Here is a 20,113-nt window from a genome sequence, read left to right as displayed (position 1 = left end):
TGCTTTCAATGCTGGATGCTCCCAGACTATCACTCAGCCCAGTCTAGACCACAGTAACCATTCGTACCAAATGTTGCAGCACAAAGACTGCAGCACTCATCCCAAATAACTGTAGCACTCGTTCCAAAGTTTCTCTTATTCTACACACCATATTTGTCCTAGTTCAGACTGCAGGTAATGCTCTCTCACATAAAATCTTTCTCTCTGTACATTCAAAGCTTAATACTATGAGGCAGAACACCAGGTTAGAGCTTTTTTCTTGATAGTTTTGTATGTAAGGGGAGGGGATTTCTGGTATGAATCAGCATTCAAAAACTAAATCTTCCATCTGCATTCTGAAGTCATACTGTCTAGGAAAGGTTCTGCTACATGATGAGACGTTTACCTACACTAGGCCTTAAACATTCCTACATGAAATTTTTAAAAACAGAACTGACTTGAGAAAAACGCCCACATTTTTCATGTCGTAATATATATAGTGTACCAAATATAAACGCCTAAAGGGTTTTATCTGATAAACGTAAGATTTGCACAACATCCACAATGTAATATAAAAGGAGAAAAAAAATGAGATGATTTTTCTACGTTGATCAAGCTCTGTAGCTTTACCTGGATTAAAGTCTTCTCTGTTGTCTTTAGCAAGGGAAACAGCATGCTCAGAAACCTCAGCTGCTTCTCTCTGCACAAGCTGCCGCAAACAAGCTAGGACTGCTCGTCTCAACAACAGGTATGAACTAGAGAGATTTACCTGAAATAGACAGAACAAAAGATTAGAGCCTTTGTAGATGTTTTCTGAAATGCCGAGATCTGATGCTTCCAGAGCAATTATATTTTTGAGACAAAATGGGAAGTCAGATATTAGAAAAAGAAAAGCCAAAAGAAAGAAAGAAAAATTCTGGCATTTGTGAGCGCAGGATTTCTTCCTTTCCACGAAACCCCTCAAAACACAGAACTGTTGACTGAAGTTCTGCATGGGTTTTTAAAAAATTGTTGTCAGTTCTGACCCTAAACTGCTTTGGTTTAACTTAGAAAGTAGATCTTTCCTGTTTCCAGCTACAGGCTCCTGAAAAGTTTAAGTATTTAGAGGGAGGGACTGTCAATGTGGTGCGGTGTTGGACTAGGATGGGAGACACCATGTCCAAATCCTCCCTTGCTATGAAACTTACTGGGTGACCTTGAACAAGTTGTTTTCTTTCAGTCTGACCTATCTTATAGGGTTATTGTAAGGATAAAATGGAGCAGGAGAGAGCCACATGCACTGCCCTGAACTTCTTGAAGGAAGGTTAGGATAGGAATGTCCTAAATAAATAAAAGGTGTGGGATACAGTATGAGGGACTGCAGCTGTAGGGATTAATTCACAGCTACTGAGGATTTCCCCTTGCCACCCTCTCAAGGGGAAGACGAGATCCAACCCCCTTCTCTGTTGCAACAGATTATTATGTGTCCTCAAACTTGCAATTCTGAAGAACTCTGTTCATAACGCAAGTACCGTATATATGAATCTTAGATAAAACATAAAAAGATCATATGTAGCTACAGGCAGGAAAAGATTATCTGAAGGAATACAATAAGGAAAGAACACACAATAGCGAAGATTAAGGTTTCTATGAAATAAACAATACAGTAAAAATAGCTAGCTTTGGACAGAAAGAGCAGGGTAACAAATGGAAATAACAAATAAATAAATAAAGGCTCAAAAGATTGTCAAAGTTATGTGGCATGTCTACTATTGAAAAGTTTGTTGCTCTCTTGAACTGTCTCCAAAATGTTGCTATGGGAACACTACACTGAGAATGTCGTCTTCTTTACTTACAAACTGAACACGTTAAATATGCCAATTTATTTTTGTCACCTGTATTAATATAATGAATTATTCTTTCTGCGTTTAAGATTAGTTTCAACAGAATCCACAGATATAACACAGATAGCATTTAGTCCAAACCGGCCGTTCTAAAGCTTAAATCCAAGCTCTAAAAATTATGACAGAGGAAACAATTAAGTGAACACAGAATTAGGTACATAGAAAGTAAACAAGTCCTTCTTTACCATTTGTAGCCTTGCACCCATTTAAATGTTCAATATTAAAACCTGAGAAATGGATAGAGCTGAGTGCCTGTTGCAGAGAAGCCGTGTTGGGAGGTCATGCACCTCATTTCTCAATCAAAAGACATTAGAATGAAAGAGCGAAAAAGGGAGATAAAATGGACACAAAGAATAAATGCTATGGAATCACAGTTAATCAAACTGAGTCCATGTCTATATTTTTGTACAGTCCTGCATGCATACTAATTTCCAAGGTCACAATGCATACAAAAATATGCCCTGAAAATCTTTAAGAAGTACGTTACTAAGATGCTTGTTATGAGAAATTCAAGTACACAAATGGATACTTTATTCAAGCTGTCACCCATTGTCTGGAGATTTAGGCATGCATAAAAAAATTGAAGCTTGCTATTTTTACACAAAAAAGCCAGAGCACATAAACTGAACTGCAAGACAAAGCAAAATGCAAATTTCTAGTCACTTTCATTCTCCCATAGTTTAAAAGGAAATGGCAAAAACGGACATAGAAAATGCAAGCGATACAAATAAAACACACACATTCACCCCAGAAAGTGTTCTCTTGTTTGGCACTAAAAATGTTAAAAAGTCAAACTACTGCAAAAGTAAAATGTAGGAAACAAGAGATGAATGCCAGTTATAAGGATGTTAAAGAGATTTTGGTTAGGCTGAAATAAAAAGTCATTCAACATGCTAAAAGTGTTTTTATTGACATTAATGGTTAAACACAGAAAATTAAAAAAAGAAACAGCACTGAAAGTTGCTGAGGTTTTAACAACGCACAGAGACCTACCAACACAGAATTTTCCAACAAGATATCCTGCACAAAAACAAATGATAATCCAGTCATGACAAACCCCAGGTATCAATGCCATAGTGATCCTGATTCCAGCAATACAGAATAAATTCACTGTTATGGTTGTATCTCACACATACCACAAGACAAACACTTGATTGCATTTTCATCACCTATGAAACCTTAAGGCCTGAAAATTGAAAGCCAAACAATAGTACCTGCTCAAAACTACTATGCCAGCAATACAAAATCAAATTAGGGGTTACTTGTAACTTTATATCAAAGCATGTACTGCTTTTACAGGGGTCAAAAGCAGATCAAAATCTCTATAGCAAGGTGATACAATTCTTAATGGCCCATGAGCAAGTGTGCTAAGGGTGGTCAATCCTGGCCATATTAATTAGGAACAATTAAAAACTACAACTGCAATGGAACAGCTATGTACTTTTAAACTCTGGAGTTAATTTCCAGATTTAAGTGGTGGGACATCAAATGCAATGCTATAGCCTCCTTTGGGAGCCCCCTTGCTGAGCCGGTAGGCCACGGCCATGGACCTCTGCCCTAAAATTTTATTTATTTGTTTGTTTGTTTATTATCTTAGATTTATATATCCCACCCTTCCCAGCCAAAGCCAGGCTTACCCTGATGATACCAGTGAACATCCATAGATCAAATGCTAAAATAATAGCGTTTACTATTGGATGCTACATTCCCCTCCAGGACCCAATTTTTGCTTGCCAGAACTAACCTGAAGTTAACTATAAAGCTCTAAAAGCCAGGTTCCCAAAAGAAAGATAATTCCAAAAGAATTTATACAAGAATAAATCTGCGTATTTATACTGAGCACATCTGCAAAATATATTCTGACACAGACATGAAGAATGCACTCACTGCATTTTTTTAAAATAGATTTGATCCTGTCTCCATATCTACTCAGGGCCTAATAGTGTCAGCCATATCACATGGGTACCATGCATGCGCTCTCCCTGCAATGGGATCTATGTCACCACAGGACAACAATACCCTCCTGCTGCCTACACAGGATAAATAGTTCTGTTTGTATACAAAGAAAACCATTTTTAAAAGAATACAAAACTGACACACGATGGCCTCAGACACTGATTTTGCCAGAATCAGAGGGAGAATATGTGATTCTTCTTGAACAGCCAGTGACAGAGCTGAAATTCACCACACTTCACCAAGAACAACTTCAAGGGGACTTCAAAGTGCAACTTCTGAACTAGAATGTATCCATAGATTTGATTCTGTTTGGTTGGGTCTTAATTAGGGTTTCTTCACAGAGATTTTGCTCCAACTTGACATCCAAAACTGGAGCTGGCTTTTTGGGGGTGTTTTTTTTTTGAGCATCCACATGATGTCATCCCCTGATCAACTACTATCCACATTTCCCCCAGGTTTGCTCTGATCTTTCCCAAACCTGGATCGATACAATCTTTGGTAACTAACAGTTAAAGCGTGTTTGCATGCTGAGTGGCTGGCAAGGTGCACATTTTTACAGGTCCCGTTCACATCAGCACCATTTTCCTCGCCTCAGCTCGTCACCAGAGAGCTTTTTTTTTTAAAGGTCACTAACATAGCACTGTAGTGTTAGGCTACAGAGATATGTCAATTACCAATTTTAAACTATAGCGGTATGTCAATTACATTTGGTAACTGGCTAGCCTAAGCAAAGTATGGGGCAAACCACCATATGGTTGCTGTAATGCCTCTGCTTTCACAGTGGCAATGAGAACTTAATCAAGAATTGTCACTGTGTGGAAGCAGCATGGGGCACTAGTGAAGCAAAGCTGGAAATATTAGATCATCACCAATTGCTGTGGAAGGGAATAGTTACTATGATGATCTTGAATATATCTGAACACAGCAGTAGAAGCATTGCATCTATTAGAACTTGCCTGTCACAGCCTTTCGGTCCCCGCTCATTACAATTTTTGTTCCTTGTATTTACGTATATACATGTGCATGAATGCAAACATCTACCAGTTTCACACACCTGGCAATGCAGACGGTAGAACAAGGGCCCCCAACCTTTTTGAGCCTGTGGGCACATTTGGGATTTTGAGAGGGGGTGGTAAGCAGGAGGCGGAGCCAAACAAAACACCTCCTAGTTCATGCGTCCTGGGAAGAAGGAAAGTCTGAAGGGGGGATGGAACCACAAACTGACTAAAGAAAGCCTAGGTGCTTACCAGTCCTTCTGATCCTCCAGTGGAATACCCTTTTGTTTGAATGAGGGCAGCTAGTAACAAGCCCTGCCTTAAAATGGCCCCACCCACTTTTTTAAAAGCTCAGCAGGTGCCAAGGGAAGTACTGGTGGGCACCATGCCCCTAGGAACCCTGCTGTAGTATGTGAAAGCTTATGTCACAAAGCCACAGGTCTCTGAAAATGCCACAAGACCCTTAATTCAGTTTACATAACTGAAACCTACTGATTTACCCACTTTAAAATGTTCTACTGAGTTGTGTGTGTTGAACAGCTGTTTTTTCTTAAAGTACATCCATTACTTCTCACAGCAGTTAAACTGTGCCAGTTCCAAAGTCACAAAACAAAGCCGACTAGAAAAGGGCATTAAAAACACACACACGTTATACTCACGCATAAGCACTTTACGAGGCTGGACAAGTTGACGTGATGTGGAGCAAACATATGAAGTTGCTGAAGGCAAGAGATGGCGTGAGCTTGCACAAGGCAATCGGGATTGTCCTTCATCACTGCACAGCCCAGGAGACAAGATGCCCGTAATGCTGAGACTGTCGTGCTGCTGCCTACAGATAAGACAAACAAGGAGAGAACACACGTATCTCGGTCACCTTCATCATTAATTCAATAGCCTTAACATCATCAAAAACCAAAGTACTGTGCAGAATAAGCTCACCTTTAAAACTGCCATTATTTTTTTTAGCAAAAAGTAATTTATTTCAGTAGTGCTGTACTGATAGGAAATCCACAGCATGACTGCTGTATCTCAAAAGGGTTTGCCCTGTTCAGTAGGCAGCAACCCCCCCCACACACACACACACCACCACTTGTAATGAGCTAGTTTATATTCCCACTGGCTCAGGCTTATTTCCTTTGCTGATTAGAATATGCATGTGTATGTACATCTGTGGGCAAGGGACAATGCCAACTCCGGGGATAAAAAGGCAGCCTCACTTTGACCCGAGTAATCCTTCTTGCATTCACAGCAGGATTCTTCTTATCTATGCAGGAAAGTGGTTTCATCTACCAGAGGCACACATTTGCTAAGAGCTCAAGACACAGCGAGGTTCTCTTGTCAGGGGAGAAAGGAACACTTGATTCATCTGAAGTGCTCACAAAAAGGAGCTCGCAGGTCACCGTCCATTTCTCCAGAAAATGAACTCTGGAGGGTGACAGGCTATGGACAAAATCATCTGATAAGTTTTGGGTACCACCAGTCTGGACGTTTTAAAGATGATTCCTCAAAATGTTCCCTACAAGTGTTCCTAAATGAAAACTTGTGCCACTGTTTCACCGAACAAACAACTCCCACCTTCATGGTTAATAATGCAGGACTCCTTTTCATCAACATGCCACAAACGTATGCATACCTTGCAACTCAGGACCCAATGTGATGATAAGTGCATTTAAACAGCGGCCAAGGCTTTGATGGACTTCAGCATAAGCAGGAGGCACAGTCAACAACAACATGAGAACAAGAGAGAGGGTAGGTTCCACATGCATGTGATACAGAGGGCCAGCAGAGTCAATGACCAGTGACAAGGAATGCAGTGCCCAGGTCTGTAAAATATCAAAAATGGAGTGCTGTCACACATGTGCACACACGCACACAAGCATACATTACATAAATTGCACACTGTGATAAAAACTGAGTGCACTTCAGTAAGACAGTGATAAATAGTACACTAATGATGCAGGTGAAAAGGGATTACACACTTTTAAAAATGACTGCTCCAAAGAAATGTTTGATTTCTCTTCCTGGCAGAGGTCAGCAAAGGGCTGAGAAGGTGAGAAAGGTGCTTCTGGCATACATATGTACATACACACTTATCTTCCTTGCTTCTCTCATTGGGCAAGAACAGCTTATCAACCATAATCTGAAGGGAAGGACAGAAGGGGAGGCAGCCCAGGAAAGGGGAAGGTTCTGTATGCATATGACATCCTCCCCGTACACGTCAGCAATCCCCCATGCTGACCCGAGAGCCACAGAAAGAGGGAAGGAGACCTAAATTCTAGAAAGTGGAGGTTGATGCAAGGGAACACTTACTTGCTCACTGAATATTACAATATAGGTAACACAAAAAAAATTAAAAGTTGAGAGACTGGCTTGGATCCAGCCAAGCGCAAGTAGAAACATAAACAAACTTGGAGCAGTTCTACTTAAGCAAGATCTTGTATAATAGCCAGACTTTCTTCCCTATGTACTATAGCACCCAGAAATTACCGTAATTGCCCAAGATCTTCCACAAGCAGAAAGGCAAGTGGGGATACAATAAGTATGACTTAGCGCATGTAGTCTTTTTCTTGCATTTCCACTTGCACAAGAGCCCTAGTGCAATCAGAAATTTTGCACTGGACCCAACCCATTCTCTTCAACTGTTTAACAAATGTTTTGGAAAGAAAGTGCACACTGAAACAAAATACCTGTACTTCAGGTGAAGTGCTGTCCTGAGATAGCGTGTAAAGTATTCCAACACATGCATTCAAGTGCTGAGTAGAGTTTATGCCTCCTAGATATCTATAGAGAGATCCCAGAGCCAAAGAATGCCCTGCTCTTGATATCACATCTCTAGCAGATTTTAGCCTATGTATTGTAAGGGGGAAATTACATTGAAAGAGGGTCAGAACAGAGAGTATAGCATTGAAGTCTGACTTTACAGGAAGATTGCAATCATTGATAAAATAATATTATTTTGCATCTCCTCACAGAAAAATGGTCACCTAAACCCTTGGGCCTGAAGCAAAAAAAGTAGTGATGCTACATTTTCAGCACTACTCTCTACAAAGTAAGGCTACAGAAAAGCCATCATTGTTGACTCTATAGTTACTGCAGCAGGAATCACCTAACAGATTTTAGGAGCAATACTAAGCAGGTCTACTCAGAAGGACATCCCATTTTATTCAAGTGTACTTAGGAGTGCAGCCTTCATCAACTGGAATGCTTATATCTGTATGAAGACAGAATATGAATGTCCCTGATTCAGAAAAGTACATTCCCTAGTGCCCATTTGGTGCTCCTACATCAGTGGTCAACCTGCTCTGAGCCCGGCTTTGGCTAGGATAGAGGGTGGGATATAAATGCAACAAATAACAACAACAACAAAATAGGGAAGTAGGGAAAAAGAGTCCAAGAAAATGCTATTTGCTCATCTTCAGTCCCTTTGCATTATGAAGGGATGAAATGTTGACATTTAAAGAGCCCCAAGGCGCAGAGTGGTAAGCTGCAGTACTGCAGTCAAAAGCTCTGCTCACGACCTGAGTTCGATCCCAACGGAAGTTGGTTTCAGGTAGCTGGCTCAAGGTTGACTCAGCCTTCCATCCTTCCGAGGTCGGTAAAATGAGTACCCAGCTTGCTGGGGGTAAAGGGAAGATGACTGGGGAAGGCACTGGCAAACCATCCCATAAACAAAGTCTGCCTAGAAAATGCTGGAATGTGACATCACCCCATGGGCCAGGAATGACCCGGTGCTTGCACAGGTGACCTTTACTTTTTACCTGGGCATAAGCGTACATAACCTTCTCCCAGTAAAAGCTCATGATATACTCTCAACATCCACTGTATTGCCCTTCAGTGTTTTATGTGAAAAAGTAAGTAAATAAGTAACAGGGTGGGGGGTGGGGGATCTGTGGCTAAATGGCAGAGTATTTGCTTTGTATGCAATAGGCTCCAGGTCAAATCCCTAGCATGTCCAGCTAAAAGGGTCAGGTGGTAGGTGATACCAAAGACTTCTTCCTGAGAACCACTGTCAGAAGAGACAGTACTAATCCTGACACACCAATGGTCTGTTTCAATATTAGGTAGTTCCGTGTGCTCACAAATCATCACCAGAGTCACTATTAATGTCTTATTCCCACAGGTTCTTAAAGGTTATGCCAAATCATAGGTAGCAACAACTTGCACAAACACCATTTATGCACTGTATGGACATCGCATCCCTACTTGAGTAATCGCCGATGCTACTAAGAAGAAAAGGGATATACAAACAGGAACAATGTAATGTAAAAAAGCAATCATACGAAAAGAAGTGGCTTACTTGTCAAAGCTAATCTGTGCTAATCCAGCAATGAAGGCACTGTCAGCAACCACCTGTGCAAGTCTGGCTAGGGATTCTGCAGCAGAACACCTTAGAAGTGGATTATTACTTTCCAAGGCACCCATCAGTAAAGTCAGAGCACCGTTTCGGATTTCTTCAGAACCTAAATCACCTTTGCAGCTAGCCAAGTGCTACAGTAGAAAGAAAGATGGCATTATTGTATTTACACAACTGCAAAAGTTTCTGCTCTTTCATTTTTAAAAAAGCTGAATTTAGCTTGTTTCAGTTTTGTAAGAAAATGTGTATGCTTCCTATTCAATTATTCCATCATTCTCGGCTGCTTCATTTTTAAAAGTGATCCCTAAGCAGATGATTGAGAGGTTATGATTTTGGATACTTTCTCCAGTTGAATATCAAAATGTAATTCTTACACGCATGAAGATCTTGTGGTTATAGAGCAACTTGATTCTGAGAAGGGTCCATCAATTGGCAAGGTTGCCCACATAGGGTCACAGAGTTTCCCCTGACTTTTTAATTTTAGTATACATACTAAATTACAAAACATAATAAGAAAACTACAACAAACACACCAAAGCGGTATTGCTTTGCATTCATTTCTCTTAATCTCTCTTTCTTTCCTTTAATCTAGTTAATCCAATAAACACCATATTTATGGTTGCCAGCCTCCAAGTGGGGACCAGAGTTCTCCTAGCATTATAACTGATCTCCAGAGATCAGATTCCCCTGGAGAAAATGGCTGCTTTGGAGGGTGGACTCCATGGATGCTCCCAAATCCCAACCTCTCTAGGCTCCACTCCTAAAGCTCCAGGAATTGTCCAATCCAGAGTTGGCAACCCAATCATATTGCAAACCACTACTTAGATACAATTTAGTACTTCAGTTTTAACCTTATCCAAAGTGTTGTACTTATTTAAAAACAGAAACACTGCGTTCTTTACAAAATTCAAGTCTCCCAAGACTTAATTTGTAAGAGGAAGAACTCTGCCTAACCGGGATCCTGAAACTATGTATAGCACTGCTTCCTTTAGAAGAAAGAGTGTTGTTATCCCCTACCATGCATTTCTAGAATACATGCAAGGTTAATAAAAAGGCACCTAGTTATTAAATTAGAGAGAGAGAGAAAGAGAGGAGGGGCTAATACTGTATTATAGGGGGTTTCCCAACCTTGTTGAATCTGTGGGCAGTTTTAGAATTTTGAGAACAGTAACGGGTGCCACAAAATGGGCCAATGACAAAATGTTGGGAGGTTCCAACCAAGGCATCCCCATATGATGGAAGGAGATATTTTTGAACAGGTGTGTCTGATGACATAAAGATAATGCTTCCCAATGCAGAGGAAAACCAAGATTTGCTTTGGTAAGAGATGGTTTAAGGAAGTGGGTACCTGAAAACACATGGGCACTGTGTTAAGGACCACTTGTCTAATATGTATCCACTGAAACTAATAAATGTGTGTGTGTGTGTATAAACAGGAGAAGGAAATTTTTAGAAGGAGAAGGAAACCAAAAAAGACACGTATGTGAAGCATGAATGTAATTAATATTCTCATTTTCTTCCTGGATGTTAATTTAAAATTCACAATACTGATCTCAGGAATGTAAAGAATTTAAAGAAACAAAATTTGCAAAAACTTTTGTATTGGATGGTTCAAGCACATCTAGGACTGCATATGAATAACATCTTTTTTTTTGCCAAATAAATAGTTATTATAACAAAACAAAAAAGAGCTTCTTACCTTAAGAAAGTTAGAAAAGGCAGATACAACATTTTGTTGCACTATCTGCTGGCGTGATCCTTTGGCTTGTTTTATGGATGCCAATAATTGTTCTAATACTTGCAGCCTTAAACACATACACACAGAGGGAGAAGAAAACAAGTATCCATTTATATGCAATAATCAAATGTTTACAGACATTCTCTTGTTCCAGTTGAAAAAGCAGCTTGATATAGTTCTGTTCTACAAGTTCTCCATTTATGTTTCTCCTTTATTATACATCATTATACACTCCTTTTATTTTGTTGATTTATAGACTACTTTTCTGTTCTCTAAGAGGGACAATCCAAATACACAATAAAACAGTTTTTAAAAAGCCAACAAATCAGCCAATCATAAACATTAGGCAATCCAAAGCGTGGTGTAGTGGTTAAGAGCACTGGTTTGGAGTGGTGGACTCTAATCTGGAGAACTAGGTTTAATTCCCTACTCCTCCACATGAGCAGCAGACGTTAATCTGGTGAACCAGGTTGATTTCCTCACTCCTCTGTATAAGGAGGAGTGACCAGCTGGGTGACCTTGGGCTATTCACAGCTCTCTTGAGCTTTCTGAGCCCCACCTACCTCACAGGGTGTCTGTTGTGGAGAGGGGAAGGGAAGGCGATTCTAAGCCAGTTTGATTCTCCCTTAAGTGGTAGAGAAAGTCGGCATATAAAAACCAACTCTTCTTCTTAAAAACAGAAACAAATTAATAAAAATAGCAGCTGTCATAAAATATCAAAGACCTTCCAGAACAGAAAGGTCTTCAATTGTCTGGGAGGTCTGAGGAGTGAACACATGCCCATCTCATCAGCTTAGAGTAGGAACTCCACAAGTTAAAGGTCATAATGTACCTACAACCATATCTTATATCAGGTAAAATGATATGCCATCTAATAACAACATGTCAGTACATTATCATATTAATCTGAAAAAACAGCAGTTATGTTATACAACAAAATCTCATCCATTACATTAAAGAATCTTCCCACAACAATTTAGAGGAGTTCACACACTAATGAAACAGATATAAAATTTATTATACTTACTTAGCTTATCTGATTGAAATGTATGGATGTTCAAACCATATGCTGATTCTTGGTACTTTCCCCATGAATGTATTTATTGAAATATTTATACTCCACCTTTCCTCTTGGCTCAATGTAAGAAAACTGACAGCTAAATTTATATTATAAATACCCATTTTGCAACTATTTTTATAAAATCCTATGACCATGCACTTTTTAATTTTTGATTTCTGAAAAATTCCACACTCCTTCATGCAGAAGTCTGTAATGTGTTATTTTAAATTCACAACCATGAATAGTTTACCTTTGCGATTCTGTTACATGGGAAAATATTAATCCAAAGAGACGGGTTGCTGCTCTGATAATAGATAATGTTGGAGGTAGCGGTTTAGGCACTAAATCACCTTCTGAAGCTTTCTCATAAATGGAATATGGGTCATACTCCAGGCTTCCTCCAGTTATACTGTTAACTAACAGCAGCTGCAGCAATGAGAAAAGTACAAATGTTAATTCTCTCTGGCCAAATCACTGGACAACAGCCTTTTTCATGTAAACATGATGAAACTGCTGGAGTGAATACCTGCTCTTCAATAAATCTGTGCTCTGTTTCCTGTAGTAAGGGACCAAATAAAGTGAGTTCATTCTGGTGACAGAGAGATGGAAGGTAAGAAGCAGAAGCTGTCATCTGGTTATCAGGCTGAGTCAAATCAGGCACTAGTTCTTTGAGAATAGCAGAGAAACATCCTGAAAATAATGGGGGCAGAAGAATGCTTTTACTCACAGCTAGTAGACAAATATGTTATCATCTAGGCCCCTAAGATATGAGACATGGCATTTGTGGCTAACAAAACATAAGGAGTCCAATACACATCAATGGTGCTTGATCATCTCAAGATTGCCTGAAGTCCTCTGTAGAACCATTTCTGAAAATGGACTTGACTTAAAAGTAACCAGCAGTGCCAGCCTAAGCAGAATTACACCCTTCTAAGCCCATTGAGATAAACAGACTTACTGATGTAATCCAGAGCAATCTTTCTCCATGTTGCTTGAGAAAGAGAAGTCATGAACTGGGAAAGGAAAAAAATGCTTGTCTTCTGTTAAGCTTTTAAATGAAAAGCTGCCACATTTTGCTAAGGCAGAAAAGAAGTCTGGTAGAACGGGTGTTCGTAAAGGGAATCTGAAGCCTCCTACTGGTTAGAGATTCAAACAAAACCCAATTTAGAATAGCAGCAGAAACAACGGATGTGTGTTCTACATACCACGTTCCAGGCTTACAGCTATGCAAATCCAGTATGAGCAGTTCAGGAGTGAGTTCTAGCATGGATATTATGCCTCATGCTAGCACAGATATTATGCCACGTTTAACAGTTCCATAAAATATCAATTCAGAATAGGAAGCTGCTTAGTCTGTGACCCTGACCTGGATGGACCAAGCTAGCCCAATCTCATCAGGTCTCAGAAGCTAAGCATGGTCAGCCCTCATCAGTCCTTGGATGGAAGCCCACCTAAGAAGTCCAGGGCCGCTACACAGAAGCAGGGAATGGCAAACCACCTCTGTTCGTCTCTTGTTTTGAAAACCTTGTGAGGCATCATAAGTCAGCTCATACTTCACGGCACTTCACACACACACATTTAGTTTGTATTGAGACAAGATTTATTTGTTCATTTACGGACAAACAAACAAGACAAGAAAATCTCAAGGCAGGATTTTTGGAGAAAATATATACCTTCATAAGTCTTGGGAGGTAACAATGTAAGCAATTCATACAGTCTTTTCCTGTAAGTCACTGATGATGGTTTTAATGGATTGCCATAGGTTTTATTTAACGAAGGAAGCCTTAAAACACAAAATGCACAGCTTGAAGTTAGACTGAGGTAGAAATTTGCAGCTTACTGGATTGTTTTGCACTTTACTTCAAATTACCTGCAAACCTTCAACATTTTAAGCCACTATACAAGACTATAAATTTAAATTAATTCTCAAAACATTATCCTGATTTCACTGTTGAATAATTAGCTATACAAACTGTTTTATACAGATTCTTAAAAAATAGGAAAGAAGCTATGACTGTCACAATGTAGAAACATTTCAGAAACATATTAATCGTACATTCTATAATCTTGTAAAAGATAAACTATGTTTATGAATTTATAGGCAATAATACATTAACCTTGGATTGTTACATTGGATATTACACTTCTGATACATTTCATATTCACAAACACTTTAACAATTCCTTTCCTTTTTATTTAAATTATTATACTGTTAAGTTCATAGTGAAATACAATAATAATCTATTACAACAAATCAAATCAGTTAAAAAAATAGAAAAACATACAACCAAGTTTTTCCTGAATATGAAATCACAGCTTAAAAATCTTAAAGACATTAGTTGGGTCTACAGATTAATAGCTTCAGGGATTTTCCCCCCAATACTCACTGTGTCAGTAAATCAATAGCACATGGGAGGGGAGGCAGCAGACTTTGAATAACTTCATCGGTAAGCAGCCCCCCACAATGAACAATAAAGCTTTTCATAGCTGAGGGGAAAAAAACAGAGTGACTGACGATAACAAATTAGGAGTTAGATTTTTTTCTTGGGGTTTTTAAACAAACAAAGAAAAAACGAGGTTGGATCATATTAGTTTTTTTGAATGACCTACTCCAGTTCCCTTCCTTACTGTACCCACCATCTCCCACGGCTTTGGTCCATGTGGGTCCCAATTATACCCTCTTTTATTAGTCAAGTTGGTAGGATACAGCCTTCTGTTATCTGTTCAAATCTCAAGAAAATAATTGCTTCACATATTTTAAGCTTCTCATCATAGGCAATAGTTGAACAATTAATAAGGAAATGGAAGAAAATGTGTTGAACTATTGTATAAAATAAAAACCTTATTCATTTATGGTAACAGCGAATGTTAATGTTCAAAATAATTGAAGATGCACTTTGAAAGGGTCTACAAATGTGTATGTTGCAAGGATGGCCGATGCTCTTTAAAAAGTAAGGTTCAGCTTCTACGCCGTTGTTAACTCAACAGGGCACTCAGCTGCCGTTCCTCTCCCCCCAACGACTGGATATTTTTCTGTCCTCATGCTGTAGCCATGGTCAAGTGGCTACAAGGGAACAAACTACAATTGGATCCTGACAAGATGTAGGTGATGGTAGTCACTGAGGCTGGGGTGTTGGATGGTATTGCACTTCCCACATCTGATGGAGTTCAGCAGATTCAGTTATTTATTTATAATTATTCGATTTATATCCCTCCTTTTCCTTGCCCAGTCCAGGCTCAGGGTGGCTTCCCACAATACAATATAAGATAAAAATTGAGTAACACATACAAATTCAAAGTTAATACATTTTAAAACATCATATACACCTAACTAAAACTAATACTGAGAAGGTGGCACTCGTATCTAATTCCATCCCGCATATTATATTAAACAATGTTTTTAGCGGGAGTCAAAAACCCAATAAGTTGTGGTGCCGTTGGCAACCAGGCAACTAAACTAGACCAACGGAACTATGGGGAGTCCAGACGGAGGGCCCAACAAGGGTCCAACAAGGGAGGCCAGCCGCTGTATACCATTGCTGCCCTCAGCCATAAGCCTGGTGAAACATCTCTTGTCTTACAAGCCCTGTGGAACTGGACCAGGCCCCACAGTGCTCGGATTTCATTAGATAGAGGGTTCCAGCAGGCAGGGGCCACCCCTGAGAAGGCCCTGGCAGAGTTAGTAGTTTATGGTTTTTATTTGGATCAATATTATTGCTGAGAAGCAAGTTAACTCAGCTCAGAAAGGAAAGCTTTCTTCCACTCCCATTTAATATGTAGTTTGCTCTTTACCCAGCCACATGGATCCATGCCACAGTAACCCGGAGGTCAAACTATCGTAACATGCTCTACATGGGATTGCCCTTAAAGACAACTGGGAAACTTCAAGGGAAAATGCTACTCCTCAATTATCATCAGGAGTTAGGCAAAGTGATTACATTACACCTATTTTAAAATTACTCAAGGTGTTGGTTATTATGAGACAACCTACTCCTGCAAATCTTTGCATGTCCCCTGCTTGTCTGACTTATTATAATGATTTATTTCTCACATCAAAAAATCACTTTTAGCACTTTTGAGGCTCACAAGAGCCAGTGAGGTATAGTGGTTAGAGTGCCAGGCTAGGACTGGCAAAGATCTCGGCTTTGCCTTGAAGTTGTCTTGGTGATCTTGAGCCAGTCACTCTTTCCTGTTCGGTATAACCTGCCTCATAGGGATTAGGGGAAAATCCTCTGTAGTGCCTGAGCTCCTTAGAGGACAGGCAGATAAAAATGTGATGGGCAGAAGCAGAGAGTTCCTTGCATCCCTCATTCCACTACAGCCCATAGTGACCTCCAAGAGAAGCCTGAGGTCTGCAGTTGGAAGAGGGGGAAATCAGCAAAGATTGCCCCCCCTTACAGAAATCTTTGACAGGATCCAAGCCACTATCGGCCTTCTGAAAGCTCACAAAACAAGAGGCAAAAACAAACAAACCATGAAGAATTCTGCCTACCACAGAGAGCACCTGAACGGCCTTCCAGTGTCACTTGCCAGGTAAAAGAATCGCCCCGACTCTTCTCTGTTTCTAAATCTTTGGGAGACAGTGGGAACACACACTTCCACAGTAACAGCATTCTTGGAAGATGGTGCTGGACAACCGCAGGACCTATAAAATTGGCAGTTTTGATAAAATGAGCTACATTTTTAAAAAATCATTTACCAGCAACTATGCAAGTATTCCCCCCCCCCCCAAAAAAAGACTTCATGTCAGTCGCTCAAGGGCTGCAGCTGAGATCTTCTGAATTGCTCTAAGACTTTACTATTAGTGATCAGTAGCAGGACCTGGAGTTAAAGTTAACTCTGGTTACTTGATTAGCTCAAGTTAGTTTTCCCAGTTCCAACTGGAAAATAGAATGGTGGCATTACCTATGGTCTCTTGCAGAACAGCCAAAAGGACAGCCAGAAAAACCTGGGATTTATGTAAGATTAGTCTGTCTGGACTGGAAGGCTACATATCCAAGTAATGTTTAAAACCTTATAGCCGTTTTGATCTTTCTCAAGGTTGCAGGAAGGCTACTGCGACATCTGATCGGGACTGAACATTTCAATGGCCTGTCTAATGCCATGCAGTGAACTGATAGGCAATATAGATATAGGCAATATACACCTCACATGTCCTTCCTTGTTTTACACCATTTCTTTAAGACTTTGAAATCTTTGGAATTTGCTTACAACTCCTAACAACTTTCTTTAATCCTTTTTGCACATTTGTTAATTGAAAAAATATAGCTTGCTTATATCTCACATAGCCAGACAACTCATTATTTTAATCCAAAGAACTTTAGAGATCATGTGTCAACATTTTAGTTAAATCATCTGGAATAAGGTTACATTCGAGTTCATTAGCATCTTAGAGACCAACAAGATTTTCAGGGCATAGGTTTTCAAGAGTCAAAGCTCCCTTCGTAGGAATGGTGATCTCTGAGACTTTATATTTTAGTCAGAAGGTTGGGAGAGTGTTATAAAGAATGTGTGTGAAGGATGCAAAGGTACAATGCACATTGTAATCAGCTTGATTAGAGACTGCAGACCAACATAGCTCCCCTATGAAACTATCTTGATGCAATAAGGTTATAATCCAAAAGAATGCACATTCAGTAGCTAGGGCAGCAAATACACAGCCCAGTAAAAGTCAGCATCCTGGCACCAATTTGGTAAGGAGGCAAAAAAATGAATCCAGCCCCCTAGAGCCCTCCCTCCCAAACTGCTAACTAGGGCGATTCTAGCTTTGTTTACTGGGCTATTTGTTCGAAGATATAGCTCAACTGAGGAATCACTGGCTTGGATCTGCAATCTGTCAGCACAATATGCTGGTGAAGACTGATTTTTGTTATGTTCCCTTCTCCCCAGAAAAGATGATCCCTTAAAGCCATTGAGCCTATGTATAAGTTGTGCAGTTTAAGGGGACTATAATGAGGGGAGGAAAGAGGTGATATCATCTCCTTTCTCCTCTATCAGCGGAGCTGGTAGTTGTACAATAGGGAGCAGCAGCAATTTCACCTCCTCCTCATTGCAGCCCCCAAATCACTTGGCTGATTGTTTACTCAGGTTCCCTGATTCCAGAAATCATCTTTCTGAGGGTCATAAGAGATGACAAGAGTGAAGGAAAACCAGTGGAAACCCATGCTCCTTCTGTTGTTGGACCACTGGAGTGATGCTTACATATTCTTTTACATAACTAAATTCCTGAGCTCAGAATAATTTCTTGGTATATGTGCTAGGCATTCTTTATGCAGAATTTTCTATTCCAACACACAAAAAAGTGTGCTTATGCCAAACTCCTTGCATAAAAACAGATGTTATGCAAATCATATGCATCACTATACCTCACTTCATTGCGCCCACCAATACTTTCCCGGGCACTCGCCAAGTGTTTTAGAGAGTAGGCAAAGCCAGGTGGGGATTTTGCCCAGGAGGCCTTTCAACTGGCCATGGGAGATCTGACTGGCTTTTCAGAATCAAAGAAACATTGCTTCAGTAGCAGATGCCACTGCAGCACAAGGATCTTCACTGAGTGATTGTGGATGCAAGAAAATATTTAAAAACAATACTTCAATTTAAAAGGCATACCATTAAAACAGAGCTTCTGCCTGAACTGTTGAAGACTACCTATTAGAGTGATGCATAACCTCACTCCCTGACATTCTGTGGTTGGCTCTGCCTCCTGTGGCAGCCACTTTGTAGTGGTACCCACCTCCCCGTGTCAGGATTCCACCAGCTCAAAAATGCTAGGAACCCCTGTTCTACAGTGTACAAGACAACTAAAAGGATGTAAAGAGATACAGCAGAAAAGTGGTAACTGAGATAGTTCAACTAGTGTTTCTAGTTTAATTCCACAAGTCTATTTGAAAGAACCAGCTGGGTGTATTATTATATAATATATATTAAAATAAGCCAGGTTTTTTTCTTTTGCAAAATACAACAGGCACTAGCTTATGGGTCAGAACAACATGTTCATATACTGAGATATTATGAAACACAAGGTGCCACAGACGTCTCCTCAACTGAAGAGCAAGGTCTCAGTGAATAATCTTACCCAGCATCATTAAGGCAGCTATCAGCAGCCATCCAGATTGCATTCGTTGTACTGAAATCCGACTATTCTGAGAAGCAGAACGCAACAAATCCTCAGCTACTGTCATGATGACCTATGGAAAGCAAAACCATCACTAACTTTAAGCTGCACAAAATTTGGGTGGGGGAGCTATATATATGCATGTGTATATACCTTGTAGGCACTCCCTTGCCGCCGCCACCCTATCCATGTATGCAATGCAGGAGGCCACTTCATACATCTGATGAAGAGAACTCTCCTGCAAAAGCTTGTGTGTGGGTGTGTGTAAAGTGCTGTCAAGTCACAGCCAACTTAAGGTGACCCCAGCAAGGGGCTTTCAAAGCAAGTGAGAAGCAGAGGTGGTTTGCCATTGCCTTGCTCTGCGGAGCCTTCCTTGGTAGTCTTCAATCCAAGTACTGACCCTGGTTAGCTTCTGGGCTATACCGTGCCACATTCCCTCCCACAAAAGCTATACTGAGATATATTTCTTAATTAAAGATTAAGCAGGAACCTTGGACTTAGGAAGCTCTGGTGCAGAGAGGATCGGTCTTGTCAGAGTAGCCCTGGACCTTGCATAAGCTGCTACTTTCAGGATGCATTACAAGGACTTTAAAGAATTTTAACTGAAGACAGATTGTTCCTCTGGTACAGAAGAACAGCACCAAACACAGCCTGCTTGTTATTATATTTGGGGGAGCTTTGTATTAAGTAGTGGAAGGTATCATCTCATTTTGTTATGCCTCTTTATTGAGGTATGTAGCTTTCTCTGTCCTATCTCCAACCAGGCAGCAGCATCTTAGCCGTAACAAAAAGCCAGGGCTCAATTCCAGGGAGACAACCTGAGAAATGGCTATGGCAGCAGTTATGCAAGTTGCCCACTCCTGACCTAGTGAAGCAGTGATGAAAGGCAACAGTAGAGAACATGTAGATTTCTTCCCTGAATCCTTTCAGTTTCCATAACAGAGACGCGGCTGATCTGTGGATGTACTTCTAATTAGCCACTTGAAAAGAAAATCTTTTCCTTGGCAAAGCCGAATAGATTTCAGTTGCATTGT

At 40.1% G+C, this 20,113-nt stretch overlaps 1 protein-coding gene across 1 annotated transcript in view; it reads right to left on the bottom strand.

Moving 5' to 3' along the window:
* Positions 1-20,113, bottom strand: part of HEATR5A (HEAT repeat containing 5A) — a 58,008-nt gene that overhangs the window by 24,341 nt on the left and 13,554 nt on the right. Inside the window, exons 10-21 of the mRNA XM_056850847.1 lie at positions 19,041-19,152; positions 16,458-16,610; positions 14,353-14,452; positions 13,639-13,748; positions 12,492-12,655; positions 12,216-12,391; positions 10,867-10,972; positions 9,111-9,301; positions 7,501-7,660; positions 6,447-6,636; positions 5,473-5,642; positions 610-748 (exon numbers count right to left, since the gene is read on the bottom strand). Coding sequence (XP_056706825.1) covers positions 610-748; positions 5,473-5,642; positions 6,447-6,636; positions 7,501-7,660; positions 9,111-9,301; positions 10,867-10,972; positions 12,216-12,391; positions 12,492-12,655; positions 13,639-13,748; positions 14,353-14,452; positions 16,458-16,610; positions 19,041-19,152 — 1,771 coding nt within the window. The remainder of the gene's footprint in view (positions 1-609; positions 749-5,472; positions 5,643-6,446; positions 6,637-7,500; positions 7,661-9,110; positions 9,302-10,866; positions 10,973-12,215; positions 12,392-12,491; positions 12,656-13,638; positions 13,749-14,352; positions 14,453-16,457; positions 16,611-19,040; positions 19,153-20,113) is intronic.

The sequence above is a fragment of the Euleptes europaea genome, chromosome 6, assembly GCF_029931775.1.
Source record: "Euleptes europaea isolate rEulEur1 chromosome 6, rEulEur1.hap1, whole genome shotgun sequence".
NCBI classification, from domain to species: Eukaryota; Metazoa; Chordata; class Lepidosauria; order Squamata; family Sphaerodactylidae; genus Euleptes; species Euleptes europaea.
Note: the sequence above shows the minus strand (reverse complement) of the source record. Positions and strands in the feature narration are given on the sequence as shown.